The 14,992-nt window shown below is 40.0% G+C and overlaps 1 protein-coding gene across 2 annotated transcripts in view; it reads right to left on the reverse strand.

The window, feature by feature from the left end:
• Window positions 1–14,992, reverse strand: part of numbl (NUMB like endocytic adaptor protein) — a 54,093-nt gene that overhangs the window by 19,158 nt on the left and 19,943 nt on the right. Inside the window, exon 1 of one of the 2 annotated variants that reach the window (XM_034868114.1) lies at window positions 9,998–10,248. The exons of the other annotated variant lie outside the window; for it this stretch is intronic. Within the exon in view, the coding sequence (XP_034724005.1) occupies window positions 9,998–10,038 (41 nt within the window). The 5' untranslated portion in view covers window positions 10,039–10,248. Of the gene's footprint in view, window positions 1–9,997; window positions 10,249–14,992 lie in introns of those variants that run through there. 2 annotated transcript variants of the gene reach the window in all.

Genomic DNA, 14,992 nt, shown 5'->3' on the forward strand with positions numbered 1-14,992 from the left:
TATTTGTGACAGGGTGTGGGAAATGAGGTGCTGGTTAGGGAATACAGCATGCCGTGTAACTGCCCTCATATGGTTTGGGACGGCAGCAGAGGAGGAGGAGGGGGAGGAAGAGGAGTAAGCAAATAGGATTCTGATGCAATGATGTGAACAGAGGGTACTGGCAGTAGTGAAAATTGACTGGAAGAAGTGGAGGACTCATTGAGGAATGGGGTTAGAAAAAAAGTGCTGCAACACATGCAATTTTACTTTTGATTAGAAAGAAAGACCAACTAACCAGCAAAATTTAAAAAAAATATGTGGGCGCAATTAAAAAAATATAGGAAATACGCTTATATAAGATTTCCCATAAAATGCCATGTTGTTCTTACACTTTTTTTTAAAAACTTTTTAAATGTTTTTGTAAAGATAAAAAAAAAAAGTAAGATGTCAATTAGTGAGCGTTAGCGTCTGCTGAACTAAGCCAGGCAAGCTGTTTCCCTCTTGGTTTATTTGTCTTTATGCTAAGCTAAGCAAACCTGCTGCTGTTTGTAGCTTCATATTTACTAGCCAGATAGAAGAGTGATATCAAACTGCTCATCTAACCCCACTAGAAGGCAAATAAATGTATTTCCCAAAATGTCAAACTATTGTTTTAAGGAAGAAAGATATTTACAGATATATTCACATGACAATGTGGGGGATGGCTGTGGAAAGGGTGTCTTTCATTTGCACAGACAATGTTAAGTCCAAATCCTGGCAGATGGACACAGGAATATGACCTATAGGCCAGACTGCAGTGAAAACAAGTTGATAGCTCTTCTCTTTCTGAGAAGCACATTGTGAAGTGAACCGGAATCTGGTAGTAAACACTCTTAAATGGAGACACTTTGGGTGGAGACATTACCCAGCATGCAATGTGTAAAGGCCTTGCATAGCAGTGACCTCACCCCGCACAACAAGAACCATGTGAAAGTTGAAAAAAAAGAAGAAGAAAAAAAGCCAGAGACAGAACGAGGGGCTGGTCTAGCAAGCAGGCGGGGATGGAAAATATCAAAATAAATATATAAATCAACGGAACAAATTAAGTTCCGCTATCGTCATAAACCCACGCAAAATTCATAAGCACTTCAGTGCAGACTACACAAACTGGAGGACTTGTGCCAAAAAACACATAGTTGTTTCCCATCCAGTGTTTGAGTTAGCAGACATCTGGAATGTATTGTTGCTGAGGAGATGGCAGGAGAGACTATTTACAATCATATGATATTATGTGATAGACTTTTAAGTCTATTCACTCCAGTTGACCTCTCCTCATCACCACTTTCTTTCCCCTATTCTTCTTCTTCAGTGGTTTTTATATTCCAGATCTCCCCTGTTGCTCTGATGGTGTCAGATGTAAATGTTACAATGGATCCTGAAGCTAAATGTCTGCAGTTTTGGCGATGTGAATGTGAGGAAATGGGTTTCACAGGGATGAATTTAGCAAGAAAGGTTCGCCTACGCGGACAGACTAATAAACTACGGGGAAAATATTTCAACATTTTGCTTTGGCTTGTTAAGCTGGTATTTTAACTATTAGTAGGTTGGGAAGATTGTCATTAGCAATGTGGGTGTGTTCTAATATCAGTATTATCAGTTAATTAGATTGTATTTAAAGAGTTAGAAAGTTCATATTAATGTAAATCTGCATTTTTAGATAGATGTGGATAACCTCTGTTTTCCCTCCACATAATCTATGTGAAGACTGCATGAATTCATGTGTGTCCAGCTGTGTTTTGTGCTTGCCAGCTGTGAGTCTGATATCATTGTACACCGACACATACACACACAGTGTTCCTCCCTGATCCAGATGTTCTGTGTTCAACAGCGGTTTGATTTTGGCAAAACGGGACACACTCCTCCCTCACACTTCTTCTCAACCAGATGTTTGGAAGGCACACCTTGTACAATGAGGGAAATAGCGGAGGAGTCTCATAATGTTGCCACACACACACACACACACCCACACACACACAGTAATGCAAGGTCTCAATGACTCAGTGGGCACAGGGGGTTGCTTTGCTTAGTCATTGAACTGACCACTTTATATGGACATGATGTATCTCTGTTTCCTTCTCTCTGTTCAGTCGAATAAATTGGGACTCATTGGCTGAACAGCTGAGAAGCTGGTGTGTTGTGCCAAAGCATCCAGTGTAGTAAATTTATATTAGTAGTAAAAATCCTGTAATACAACTATCTGACAAGCATAAACACATTAATGAGCAAACCCAGTGATTTACTTCTTATTTTAACAGTTTTTACCTCAGACAGAAGCCACAGAAATATGGTGACATTGCTGACACACACTAACTTTGTGGTCATGAAACTGAAAATGGCTACTTTCTCCACACGGCACTCAGATAGCAATTCTTCTTTCTGTAGCACAAATCCCCATAAAAAATAAGACTGCTCGACTAAAACCTGAGAAACAATCCAACATGACTTATGATGCTACCACTTTCTTATACAGCACCATTTATAAGTGGTCACAAATGCTTTATGTAAGAGTTAATGCCCAACAAAGTGTCCAGCGGAGGACGGTTGCCTCCGCCACAGTCCATTAATTCCTGACAATGGACACCACGGAGGGCATTAACGTGCTTTTGCCCTGGTCAGTTGCCAAATAACATTTCTTAAGACCATTAATTTATATTTTAAAGTTTTACTATCAAAATACAATGTTTTTTTTAAACAGTTAACTCTGTTTCCCTGGTAACACTGGAGGGTTTGAATAATACCTGGAACAATCAATCTTATCCCATAAGGTTGTTATGCAATGCAAACAGTTTTACTGCTCCAGTAAATAGGATGGACCTTAGATACGACTTGCTGTACTTGTCAAAGGGAGATATTTCTATGAGCTCATAGAGATTCAATAACATTGTGTAGAGTTGACAAACAGTAAATATGCAGTAACTTGGCAGTATGTTAACCAGGCTAGGTATCCAGCCATTGTCATCTGTTAAATTTAGCAGCCTTAAAAGTTAAATGTAACCAAACAATTGTTACTGTGAGCAGGGTACCGGCCACTGTAAGTTTCTAGTCGTTTCACAGGCTGTTGTAGTTGAGTTTAGCAGACAGAAGGAGACTGTGAGCCGAGTACAGGGCCCTGCATGGTGACGGTCCTTTTAGGGACCATTTCATTTAAGTTTAGATGTCAAAATGTGACCATCATGTGGCAACCACAGTTAAATTAAAGGTCCCATGGCATGAACATTTCACTTTTTGAGGTTTTTCAACATTACTATGCATTCCCCCCTGCCTGCCTATGGTCCCCCAGTGGCTAGAAATGGTGATAGGTGTAAACTGAGCCCTGGGTATCCTGACAATGAGAAAATGAAAGCTAAGATGGGCCGATCTCCTGTTACCTTCCCTTTCTCTGCTTTGCCCGCCCAGAGAATTTGACCCACCCATGAGAAAGAAAGAGAGACAACATGGCTTTCAAACGAGCAAAGTGGCAGTTGGTCAAGGCCACACCCCCAGCTTCTATCTTGCCCCACCTTCTCTCCCCCTCAGTAGCTACAGACACAGAAATGGCACATCCTAAGTAGGGTTTAATATTTTCCCAAAAATTAGATGAATCACGTCCCAGGAAATAGCTTTTTTATTTTTTTATTTTTTAGCCTTAGTATTGTATCAATATGCGTTCCCAAATCCCAAACTGATATTTTTTTAATATTATTGGTATTATTATTTGGGCAGAAGAACACAATTTATGTCCCTCATCAACACAGTGTGTAATGATCAATTCTGATGCGTGATCAAGTGAGCTGCGTCCGTGACATCTGCTGCAGCACTACTTGTGGATTGCCAGGTGGATTGTCTGTGACTTGTCTTCTGAAAATCTAGGCATCCCATATAAAACCAATCTTTTACAGAACGACATTACAAACTAATGAAATGTGCTAAAGTAAACCATTGAATGAATCCTAAACCATTCTATCAAACAAAATACATCGTCTGGCTGTTGAGATTTGTATGCAACTAGTTAAGAGAAAAGATTGTGGTTTGGATTAAAAGCCCTGTACCCTTTAATAGTACTTCACAAACATGTTCATGGGTGAAAGTTTTGTGTTTTCCCCAGGACACCAACTCCATTCTGCCACTTGAAAGCCCTGCTGGTGTATATGACCCATCCATCCAACCCGACCTCCTCCCAACGTGGACCTGAGCGCTCTTATTCAGCAGCAGTCAATGTGGTGCACAGAGCAGTAAATACGTTGAATACATACAAATTACAGGGCATAGTTTAATAGCTATATGGGCACTTTCCTTTTTGATGGTGGACTGTAGGCTGTGTTATGGCATTTAACTAGTTCAGGCTTTATATTTAATGTGGTGTGTGTTTACCGGGCTCAGTTAGCATCAGTACTCTGTGGCTCTATGGTTTGAGGGGGCTGCAGGATGAGCATAATTTGGTTTTGTTGGTTTTCCAGAATTAGTTTTAAATGTTTCACTGTTTCTTTTCATTCATCAGTTGTTCAAAGTTGTTCAAACGTTTTCTTCACTTTTCAACTTTACTAACTTTGTGATTGTCTTATAAACTATATCTCTTTTTAGCATCATTGCAGACAACAAAAGCATGTACTCAAATAAACTCCCACACATACACAAACTTAGCTTTAAATGTCAATTCAATAGTGACACATCTCTGGGCTAATAAAAGACAGACAATATGCAAATTTCCAGTTAATAGAATAAAAATGAAAATAACTTTAGACACAGGATGCTGACACGCAAGCACACACACAGACAACTGACCCAGTTTCTGGGCCCCACAGACTTCAACTGACACTGAGTGACCCGAATAGGGACACAGACTCTTACTATCATCCAAAACTCTTTTTTCCTCTCTCTCTCTCTCACACACACACAGCACACGCACGCACACACACACACAGAAAACACACACGCACGCACACACACATACACGCACACACACACACACACACACACACACACACACACACACACACACACACACACACACACACATTTGCGTACAGAGTGCACGACAGATGACAGTTGGTCTGTGTTCATGATTAAAAAATAAAGGGGTGTGACGTAGCAGACATAGCCTAAACCAGGGCACATGTGTTTAGTCTGAAGCCCGACTAAGGACACGATGGCCGTATTCATTGCAGTGGTTTTATAAGACTGTGTATAAAAGTGTGTACGGATGTGAGAGAGCAACAGACAGTGTTATGCTCTTTTGAAGTGTTCTTTTCTGGCAAATAACAGTGTATAAGGTGTGTATTTGACAGGCAGTCTGCAACACAACCACTGCTACATACACACATTTTCATATAACTCACCTGCATAAGTAAATGTAGAATAATTCCTTTGCTTTCTGACAAAAACTGCAAAAAATTGCAACTTGACTTGGATTTCACTGCTATAGACTTAATTTATTTGAGACTTGAGAATTGCTAAAGACAAAAATGTTTGCAGGGCTACGGAAACGTTTAAAATAAGACAGCTTTAATCTGGAGTTGGAATGTTGTAAAGTGGATTTTTCTCTTACTTTCTCCCCGTGCTGGATGTTGCAAGTGTGCTAAGTTAGGTTAAAAGCATCCTGGACCAGTCTCTCTACAGAACACACAAAGATGAAAGTAGTATCAGTTTTCTTCTCTCACTTTTAGTGATACATCATACAAGTTAGCTTTCCAAAATCAAATTTGTTAAAAACCTGTAAACTTATTTAAATTCTCAAAAGTACAAAGAGTCGCCTCCTGCTATAAATAAGAAATCATCCGACAGTCAGACAACCAAGTCGGACTGTTTACAGAACAGATGGTAAGATAAAATGTTCCACATCTGGAAAACAACACAATCCCACCAATTATTCAATCACTACTCCATCACTAAGTAATTCCCACAGAAATAGAGGATATATTACAGCTGAATTAAAGTGCAATAAACAGCAATCATTCCAGTCTGCATATGAAACATAAACACCCTTGGGTGCAGCATCTACAGTGAGAAAACATGAAGCAGCAGCAGCACATACAGATCAGTGGAGAGCTGCATACATTAAAGCATGTAGGTGGCTTACAGTATGAAGCATACTTTTCTGTAAGTGCGGAGGCAAACAGCGCTGTTGCATCAGTAATGGTCCTTTCTGTAATGATTAGGAGTGTGTGTCAGAGTGTACAGACGTACATATAGTGACAGCTGAAGCAGCACCAGGTGTTTAACCACCAGCCTGGCACCCACAAACAAACACAAACACTATAAAAAGGGGTCTGTGGAGTTCATATTTCTCTCTGACTTTTAATGCGGTACTGGTCAATATTGTTCATAGCATCACATATTATAATATGAAATGGTGGTATGTCCTTGAGAATGATGTTTCATTCTGTAAAATTCATTATTTATTAAGTCAGTTCTGTTTGCTTCCAATTAGATTTCCCATCGTGTGTAGGTTAATATTTTCTAAATGTGAAAAAGAGAAACCAAAATATGTCTAATGGAGTTAAACTCTGTGTCTAACTATACTGCCATCTAGCAGCACACCTGCATTAATGTAAGAAACTTAATTTGTTTTGATGCTAGCAAATGGCACATTCTTTTCACTCAACCTTCTGATCCAGGATCAGTTCTCTCACTTTGTTCTGAAATCAAAATTTGTCTGCAACAAGAGACTTACGGTCACAGATGGAGGAGAATTTCATACAGCATGTACATGAACATGGGCCATTCTACTTGAGAGTGCAGTTTATGTCTGTCTGTAGCCAGAAGGGAATGATAATATGAATCAACATTGCAACTACTGAACTAATAACAGGTCAGAAAAGTCTCCATAAAACCTTTTTCTTGAAGTGCTTAATCCTTGAAACAAGTTTGATCAAAATGTCTTTTTATCCTCATATTTTACATTTAATTTAATACAAAGTTTAGCCTCAAGTTGGTCTAAACGGAGCATTAAACTAACGTTTTACGAAACAGAAATGATCCTTTAATTTCATTCTACATCATATAAAATTTAAATGTAATATAAACAAAGAGAAATAGACAGACACGTCAAAGTAATTTACTCAAAGATAACTTAGACAAGCTTTAGACAAGATACTGTAGGTAAACTCTAAGGAAACTTGGAATTAAATCAGATGTCAATTAGATGAAGATGAAGAGATCCAGGAAGCAGCACAGATTTCCAGAGCCGATTCTTGTCATGGGTTGACTTAATGGAGATTTAGTGACACTCACATTGAACTCACTTTAAATCTGACACACAATATCATGCTCAAAGACACACAAGGGCATTTTGCTTATTTTCCACACATACATGCATCTGTGCAGTGCATGAATAGTATGTATAAAATCCATAAAATGCACAAAACATGTTCTCGCTCTTCCTCCCTCACTCATTTAAGGCACTAATCAAATAATGGAACAGGGGATGTCATTCTGGCAAAGCCGGGAGTCTCAGAAAACATCCTGCAATTAAAATGATCTGCTTCCCAGTCTTCTCTGCAAATAGGTTAAAGCTGGGAAACTGCAAGTGAGTGTGTGTGCTGGTGCACTCAAAACATCTAGAGTGGGGCTCGAAAGTTTGGGCACCCCGTGTAAAAATTTGTATCAATGTGCATAAAGAAGCCAAGAAAAAATGGAAAAATCCGCTTTGCGGTTGTATTGTAGCCAGTGGCTCAGGGAACATTTCACAAGCAGAGGGAAAAATGGATTCAGTAAAATTTTAGCAAATTGTGGATGCTAACCTGATGCCATCTGTGAAAAAGCTGAAGTTAAAGAGAGGATGGCTTCTACAAATGGATAATGATCCTAAACACACCTCAAAATCCACGGTGGATTAAATCAAGAGGCGTAAACCGAAGGTTTTGCCATGGCCTTCACAATCTCCTGACCTCAACATAATCTATAGATAGACCTTAAAAGAGCAGCGTGTGACAGACAGACCAGAAATCAAAGAACTGGAAGGCTTTTGGAAGGAAGAATGGGCAAAGATAGCTCAAACAAGAATTGAACAACTCTTGGCTGGCTACAAGAAGCGTTTACAAGCTGTGATTCTAGCCAAAGGGGGCAGTACAAGGTATTAACTCTGCAGGGTGCCCAAACTTTTGCAGATGCCATTTTTTTGTTTTCTGTTATTTTGAAAGCGTAAATGATACAAATAAAATCTGAAGTTTTGTGACATATCATACGAAAGTCTAATCTATCATTTTATGCCTTTGGGAGATTTTCCGTCTTTTCTTGGCTTCTTTATGCACTTTAATACAAATTTGTACCTGGTGTTCCCAAACATTCGAGCCCCACTGTATTTACACATGCACTGTCACCTCAACATCAGGAGACACATAGCTCCCACACCAATAATCCCACTGCTCCAGGCTTATTGCAGAGCTGTGTTACTGCCCCTCCTTCTACTGTTTCAATTCCCACCCACCCAAGTTAAACCCGTCTACCCTTGGAACATTAGGCAACGATGATATGGACGAATCACGTTAACTCTGTATGTGTGTGTGTGTGTGTGTGTGTTTGTGTGTATATATATATATGTGTATGTGTGAGACCACATATGCAATCAAAAGTATGGTATGTGTCTGATTCCATGTCAAAGCATGTCCATAATTGCCTGCATGCATGTGTCTGTGATGGGAAAAGTGTGTGAAAGCGCATCTAAACACAGTGCAGCCAGGCGTGAAGTGGAGCAGTCTGGTCAATATGCTCCAGTATCATATTGTCATGCTGTGTTCCCACTTTGTATTCCCTCTTATCAGAGTAGACCAGAGTCAAAGGCCATCTTATCATCTGTGCTTCGTCTCTGATATGACAGCAGTATGGGGCACACTTTTACCCAGAGGTTCAGAGATGACCAGGGACATTATAGAATGACTTGAGTTTACTCCAGGCAGGAGTAAATTCACACAAATGCTTTAAAGTTTGCCACTAGGTGTTACTTCTTTAATATTCTGCAATGTCAGGCGATAATCTAAATCAAGTAACACAATTGTCAGTCGATCTCCATCTTCTTCTGCTGAAAATTCATATTTTCTTTATAATCAATCAGCTTTTCCTGGGCTTTTTTCTCTGCCACACTCTCTTCCCTGATGCTATTTTCACCCTTCCCATCTCAACTCTGACTTTCACACACCTCCTTTCATTTTTCCCTCCTGTTGAGTCTCTGTCTTGCAGTTCTTCTTTTGTCCTCATTTTCCTCATTATATTGGTCTCGGTTGTCGGCAGTGTTCTCACACTTGTCTCTTTCTCTTTTTTGCACCTCACATGAGAGCTGTCCTTCTAAACCATCTAATCACGAGGGCAGAGAAGTTAAAAAGAGACTAAGTGTTAATTTGGTGAGGGCATTGAAGCAAACCAGTTCCCTTCAGCAGGCTCGGGAACACCATTTCTTTTTTTTGTTAATAAAAGTTGTATGGCAGGTGTACACCCAGACACATATGGACAGACTTGTGTCTATAGGTGCACAAAAAAACATGTAAAGACACTAACACTATGCAAGAAAAAAATGTTGGGTGTTTGTATGTAGCAGGTTTAATCTCTTCCATATGGGCATGGCGGCTAATGCATCTGCTAATGCTATTAGCTATGAGCCCTGTGGATACAAGCTGGACTAGACATATTATCAGTTTGGCAATGACTGAAAGTATCACCGTAACCACAGCAACAACAACCACAACAGATCACTATCATGAAAACCCCACATCTCCTGTTGACCTCTATAGAGCTTGCTGATTTCCGCCTTGTCGAAACAGGGTCAACATGATGGACAGAAAAAGAGGTTAGCTAAGAAAAAATGCCCATGGTACTGACTGATCGCTAACAGTTGACCCAGTTTGAATCCGAAATACTCCCAGGTGCTCAACCGCACACACAAAATAATTGTATGCATAGATACACAAGTGCATACACAAAGTGCATGTGCATACGTTGGTTGAATGTTACCTGTCAGTTCCCTAAAACAAACACACAGCTCAAACCCCCTACTCTGTATTTGACTCACCTGAGTTCGATGGCCTCCCCCATCTCACTACAAGATCTCATGTCACACAGGAACAACAGCAGATTAGAGGAGATGCAGAGATGCCAAGCTGAGAGAAGGAACTCCCTCGGACTAGCGTCCACGGCAATAACAACAGCACAAGAGGAAGATGAGAGGAGGACGGAAGCGAGAGAGCATGTGATGATTTTGCGCTCAGAGTGAGGGACAGAGAGGAGAGGGGGGAGCGCAGAACGAGAAAGATAACCACACCTCTTCTTAAGGGATTAACTTCGAAAAAAGAGCTCTGACACACTCACAAAGACGCGCACATGCACCCAAACACCGTCAAACTGCCCACGACGCAGCATTGATGAGTGTCTGGTACACATACAAACAAATACTGCCCACGCACGCATGTACGCTCACAGCTGCTCTAAAAATAAAGACAAATCAATGTTTGATGCACCAAATCCTGTGAGTGAGGAGATAAAGGAGTGGGAGGATTTAAAGAGAAAGTCAGAGAGAGAAAGAGAAAAGGAGAGAGCTGAGTGAATGTGCGAGTCATGGTTGGTAGCAACACAGTTTTCTTTACTCTCCATCTGCTATGGCCGTACTGGTCAAGAGGGCACTAGGGGAGAGGGCAAGAACTGGGGCCGGAGTCTGGGGACAGGCAGTGGAGCTGGAACTGGGAAATAGGGCCAGGGCTGGAGGATGTGTTTAACGTGAGGAACTCAGCCTGGTAGCCAAAGGGCAGGCCAGAGAAGTACAGCAGTTGGCGTTCCCAACAGATGATTAGGTAGTTCTTTCAAGCCTGTCAAACACACCCAATAAGCACCTGGCTGTAAGAGCGTTCCATGGTTCTGTTGGTTTCTGTTCCAACAGAAAAACTGGTGAGGATTGGCTTTGCTGTTGCTATACTGCAATTCATTTCAGAGCTACAGTTACATTAAATGTAGTTCAATGGTTGTTCACAATGGTTGGGAGTTTCAAGAGGTTTGTGGGTCATTCTGCAAAATCCATATTTGCATACTGTTTAGGTCAACTCTTCTACTGTATACCAGATGTGGAGCAGAAGGTGTAATGCCTCTTGTACCATTACAGAAATGCTTTGAACAGCCACTGTACAGTGAAATGGAAAATTGTACCCCAGGTAAAATATGTATGCATGTATTCCTAGTGTAACAAAAGGGGCTGATGCTTGAGTGAGAGTTGGATCAAAGCTAAATCAGGACAAAGTTTAGCTTTGCCTAAGGGAGGGGCAGGGTTGAGGTTGAGGGGTAGTGCAGGCATAGAACCAGGGACAAAGCTAGAGATAAAGCAAGGACTGGCATAAAGACGAAAGTCCTTACTGGCAAGTACTGGCAGACTACAGCACTGCAGGTCAAGGTCTTTATTTAAAACAAAAAACAGCAGTTTGAAGCAAGAGGTGTTTACATTATTAACATTTAAAGTTAACCATAATCTATTCTTGACTCTTTACTCTCATGGATTTATACCTCAAAATTTTTGTATCATCTCACTGGTACCTAAAGCAACAGGTTCTATCAAGAGCAAGTTCTGAGAACTGAAACTAAAAGTAGGGTTTAGGGTAAGGGCCACATGAGGGAAATGCTGATTGGGACTTTTGGAAAGGGATGCAAGACATTGCAGGAGCGCAAGCAAGAAGTGAGGACATTCAGACGTCAAGGTGGAGACATGAAACTGGTAATTGAGCTTAAAAAAAGAGTGGTGAAGCTCTGTTTCTAATGGTGACCAGTTTAGGGATTAGGGGCCAAAGCAGTAGATATGAACGAGAAACTGACCTAGGGACTCAAGAAGGGTTTTGCATGAAAATGTCATTCTTTGAAGAGATAGTGAGGGAAAACGGCTTGTTGGCAGTTGGGGGTTGGGCTGGGTGCGTTTATGAACAAATGAACCACACTTTGGACTATGCTCACACCTTGCACTAAAAGTGTCATGGTTATCTAACCACATGGGTACACAACTAATAAGAAGTGTAAATGCAGCTGGATGAGTACTAGAAGTTTGTAGCTAAAGCTAAGGCTGAGCCTGGAAGAAGTATAACTCAGTGTAGTGTTAATGCTGTCTCTCTCTTTTCACACATTGCTAGGCTTTCATGAAGCGATTTCATCCCCGTAAGCTGTTTACTCTGCAACACCCAGAGCCAGAGATCAACACCAGATGAGATGGAGAGGGATCAAAACGTCCTTGTTGTCCTTGTGGGTATTTGTAGCTGACTGGCAGCATTCGACAGCATATCTTTTTAATGCTTGTTGTCAGTTGTTTCTATTCCACAGTCTATTGACAGAGGTGACATGAAAGGTTGACAGGATTAACATCACTGTGATTCGGATTCTGATGTACTTAATTGTTCCCGTGAGGAAACTTGTCAAAGTATTCATTGCAGGAGACCTAATTACAAAAAGCCATACAAATAAATAAGCACATAACATTCACAAGCGACACAGAATGCTGTTACAGATTTATAAACATCTAATTGTATTAAGTAACATGGCATGTCAACAAAAAAAAGGTACTGTTCGGAGAAACAAGAAGTTAAAAAGACTGCAAGGACAAGACAGTTATGTGATTTTCTACTGTTGAAATGTGCACAGATAAAAACCGACACAAATATCACTGGGGTAATGATGTTGGCAGTCTTATTGTTTTGTTGATCTGATGTCTGTAATTTCAGGCGTTTATTTTTGGGATATTTTGTTCTGCTTGGGCAATTATGTTACAACAAAAACATGTTTAGTAAATAGTGCGACACCTAGTCTCTAGCTAAAGGTAATACAAACTCTGCTTATTAACATTAGGAGTGAAGGTAAGAACTTTATCCTGTATTCTAAGCGCCTTTAATTGTCATTATTAACGTGTCCTCCTCTTTTCTTTTGCACTCCTCCGGGAGTGAGAAGCACAGGCTGAAAGAAGAGGAGGGTGAGAAAGATAGTAATCTAAAAATAAGTAAAGAGACGGGAAGACAAAGCCACAGAAGAAGACAAAAGGAACAGAAATCTAAACTAATCAGAAGAAAGTAAGATTTTATCTCTATTGCTGTGCTGTACTGTGTGTATCTGTGTGTGCAGGCAACTGCTTGTGCATGCATATTCATCTGCCTGAGTATGTATATCTGTGTACTCCACAGACACTAACATAAGCCTATTATAGCTGCTGTGTAGTTATGAAACATTAGGATCTCACTAACCAGGTGGTAGCAGACACACTTCCTGCTTACAATAAATAATCCCTTTGGCACATGTCTCGTTCTCAAGTGAGTGTGTGTGTGTGTGTGTGTGTGTGTGTGTGTGTGTGTGTGTGTGTGTGTGTGTGTGTGTGTGTGTAAACATGTTAAACCTGAGACTGTGGTTTTACAACCACCATGCCTCAGTGACTCCATAAAAGCCTGTTATTTAAACCAACACTGTCAGAATGTAAATGAGGCTGTTTCGATCTCTCTCACACACACATACAGAGAGAGAGAGAGAGAGAGAGAGAGAGAGAGAGAGAGAGAGAGAGAGAGGGAGAGGGAGAGGGAGAGGGAGAGAGAGAGAGAGAGAGAGAGAACCACATACAACCACACATATTATTATTACAAATAATCAATTATCTAGTTAGTTAGCAATCCTAAAGGGGCCAGCCCAGTCTCAAGCAGAGACTTAGCATAGACCCGCAATAACCTAGCCTACTTACCGCACCCTATAGCTGAAAATGGTAAAGACTAAAATAAATGATGTGCCACTATGGCTACAGATAAAAATGAGTTGTAACTTATAATCGGTAACCCATTATATTTCCAAAGTAACCTTCCCAACACTATTCATTTTAAGGAAGTTTATTAAAATTAATTTGCCATAGAGTCACTGTTGTTCTTATTTCATATACCATACCATCATAAACCAATTTAGACAATTCTGACTTGCCATTAGGCCAGTTTAAACTACCGTTTTTTTATTTCCACCTGGACCCTATTTCCCTATGTTTTGACTTTAAGTGACTGATAGGAACAACAATCTTTGGCAGTTACAGACCAGTCTGCATTGTAACCTTGGGGCTGCACTCTATTTAAAAAAAAAAAATAATACTTTTAGCATGTATAGAGCCAACATATTTCAAATGTAAAGCTGTAAACTATGCATTTATTTCAACCAAAACAATACAACAACAAAAAAATACATTTAAAAAAAATACAGTTGTGATGGTTGGAAAAGTGGAAATACGCCCCAAAACGGCTTTTCATAGTTTTATTTTGTTTCCATTGACTTTGAATGAAATGTATTTTACGATGCTAAAATTACTGTTTATTTACAAGGAGTCTGGTGGGTCTAGCAAACATAATTTCGCAGAGGGTTTTATGTTTAAAAAAAGGATTTTCCTCTTTATTAGAAAGGTTGACCTTAGAAATCCTTTCCATAATGTTGTCAGACACTTATAATATTAATCTGAGGCTGTCAGTGGCAAAACAAGCACTTAACATAAACACAAGCTTGTTTCGCTCACCGCCACTGCTGCGATCTTGCTTAATAAAATGGACCAATTGTTATCATCTTTGACACTGTCATCATCAGTCAACATTATAGGGAAATAGGGTCCAGGTTGAAGAAATACAGTAGTTACCCTTTAAAGTGTGGAGAAACTGGCTTTAAAAAATCTGACACAATAAAAATAAAAGGTAAACTAAATAAAAGTAAAGTAAATTCACAGCATTGTATTTGTCTTTTGTGTCAGACAGCCTTGTTGTTTAGGCAATCATGGACAAAACTCCAAACTGTATTTAAAAGTAATCTGTTTGTATAAGGTTCATTTATACATAGTCCGTAGTCCATTTTTAAGTATTTTTGGAATCTAAAAATGAATCCTCCTCAACGCAGCGGGCCCGGGTTCAACTCCAACCTGAGGACCTTTTGCAGCATTCGCCCTCTCTCACCCCTTTAACTTCTTCAGCTGTCCTGTTATTAAAGGCCTCAAGAAATGCCCAAACATTAAACTTGAAAAAAATAAATACAATACAAAAAT

This window comes from Etheostoma cragini, chromosome 3 (assembly GCF_013103735.1).
Source record: "Etheostoma cragini isolate CJK2018 chromosome 3, CSU_Ecrag_1.0, whole genome shotgun sequence".
Taxonomy (NCBI): domain Eukaryota; kingdom Metazoa; phylum Chordata; class Actinopteri; order Perciformes; family Percidae; genus Etheostoma; species Etheostoma cragini.